Source organism: Pyrgilauda ruficollis, unplaced genomic scaffold (assembly GCF_017590135.1).
Source record: "Pyrgilauda ruficollis isolate IOZ18807 unplaced genomic scaffold, ASM1759013v1 scaffold25, whole genome shotgun sequence".
Classification (NCBI taxonomy): Eukaryota; Metazoa; Chordata; class Aves; order Passeriformes; family Passeridae; genus Pyrgilauda; species Pyrgilauda ruficollis.
The window spans coordinates 8120568-8122696 of NW_024523822.1; the positions used below are offsets into that span (position 1 = coordinate 8120568).

The window sequence follows — 2129 nt, forward strand, 5'->3', positions numbered from 1 at the left end:
GCCGCCGGGCACAGCGCGGCCCCGGGCGCTCCGCCCGCCGTGCCCGGCCCGGCCCGGCCCGGCACCACGGAGCGGCCGCCCCGCCGAGGGGGGAAGTGCCCTGGGTGCGGAAGGCGCTCGCCCCAGGTGGACGCGGAAAGGTGACATGGGAGTGCTGGGCTCCTGCGGGACCCGGCGGCCCGTGCCCTGGCTAGTGTCACCGCCGCTCGACGGGTGCCACTGCCGTGAAGCCCCCCGGAGTCCGAGCGACCCCGGGCTCCGCCTAGTGCGGAGCTGACGCGGCATTACGGTGGGCCTCGCGGCCGGCTCTTGCCGCGCACCTGCCGGCCGGGCCGGGCGAGGTCACCGGGTGCTCCCGGCCAGCGCAGACGTGCGCGGTGACCGCCGCACTGCCAGTGGTGGGAGAGCGCAGCGTAGCCAAAAAGGTACCATGAGCGGCCGGGGAGCGAACGACCCGGGCAGTGACGTCGCACCGCACCGTCTCCCTCCCGAGTTCCCTCCGCTTTGAGGCTTTTTCGTTGCCTGGTCGGCTTGTGATTTGAGGAGGTCGTTGTTGTTTAGGGAATTTTTTTAGATTCTGGTTTTGATTTTGGGCTGGTTGTTAAATAATTTTTTTTTTCTTCTGCACAAGTGCGGCTTATTTCTACTTGCTGTAAAGGGCAAGAAATGATCGTTCTCCCGAAACAATTTCACTTTTATCCTTGAGTCCGGGGGTGTTGTTATTGGTATCCAGAAGCCAGCAGTGCGGGGAAGAAATTGCGACTCTAAAGACCCCTTTTAACTTCGTTCTTGAAGCAACCGGCCTCTTTCGAGAAAGCAAAACGAGGGGATGCGGGTCCTGCCCCCGCGTCCTGCCCGAGTCCCCCAGCCCAGCGGCGGCCGACGAGCCCTTGCCCTGTGCAGGCTCCCCGAGGCGGCCCGCACCCACCTCATACCCGCACCGAGGAAATCACTCCTTCTCCGCGAATTGTGAACTTCCGTATCCTCACTGGCTGGGAAAATAAATGCCATTTATTTAGGCTGTTTGGGACTTAAAACAGCATTTTCGAAGCATGGATTTGTGAAAATAAACGAAAAATAGCCCCGGCGGCCGGCGGCAGCCGTGGGCTGCAACGTGCGCCAATCTCGGCTGCGCTGCCCTATGAGGGGACACTGCCAAAACTTCCTCTGCCGACTCTTATTCCCCTCTTTCATTAGTTTTTTTCTTACTGGACACTAAAAGGAGAAAAAAAAATCCCCATGCAGCCGTAATTTATGCCCTCTTCCCTACCTCGGGCTTGAATTAACCTGCATAGACCTTACCTTTGAAAATTTTTCAAAGTTGTCCTTTAAGTGCCATTTTCCCCGACATCTTTTTGTACTTTTCCAATTCTAGTTCCAGTTTCCTGTCCAGATTATACGATTAATTCCCCATATATGTGATTGAAATAACCCACATAACAAGATAATATTACAGATAAAAATGTAACCCAAAGCCGACATATGCAACCTGCCGCATTACAACAATCGATGAACGTGAATTTGAAGAGGGTTAGGGAGGCCCCATTTAGCAGTAAATTCCCCTGTAATAAATCGAAACTGCTTTCGAAACTATGTGTCTGTTCCAGGTAGGGACTGTGTGCTTAGTCACTGAGCATGGGGATGCCTCCGCGGAGCTTCTCTTTCCGAATCTGCCCTTAGGCGACTCAGTCGCAGTGGAAGGGCAGCGCCGAAACGCTGACGGTCCATAGGGCGACCCGACATGACGGCCACAAACCCATATGGGACTTGAGCACTATCTGCACCCACTCTTGGCGACATAGGCGCCCACAAAACCCCACGGTCTAGGTTTGGGGGTGTTATTTTAGATATTTAAGCCAGTCGGGCCACCTATGTCACTCCAGCTGGGGCACGACGGGCAGCCGAGATGCAAGGAGCGCGCAAATACCCGCGGATGGCAGTGGGACGGGGGCGTCGAGCTGTTCTCGGAGGTAAAAGTCACCTTAGGTGACGCGGGGGGAGCGGGGGGCGTCCTGCCACTTTAAAGCCCAGTTGCTACCCAAACACAAGTAAACAGTGGGGCCGGCGCGGCGGGGCGGGCCGGGGCCGGGGCCGCGGCCGGGGGCGGTCCCGTCCCGTCCCGTCGGGGC

The 2129-nt window shown here is 57.7% G+C and overlaps 1 protein-coding gene across 2 annotated transcripts in view; it reads left to right on the top strand.

Annotated features, from left to right (window-relative positions):
* Positions 1-1661: 1661 nt before the first annotated feature.
* The window catches only part of OSR2 (odd-skipped related transciption factor 2), a 6716-nt gene continuing 6248 nt past the window's right edge, over positions 1662-2129 (top strand). Inside the window, exon 1 of one of the 2 annotated variants that reach the window (XM_041470848.1) lies at positions 1662-1970. In XM_041470848.1, coding sequence (XP_041326782.1) covers positions 1907-1970 — 64 coding nt within the window. In that variant the 5' untranslated portion in view covers positions 1662-1906. The remainder of the gene's footprint in view (positions 1971-2129) is intronic. The other variant, XM_041470849.1, reaches the window with a different exon arrangement.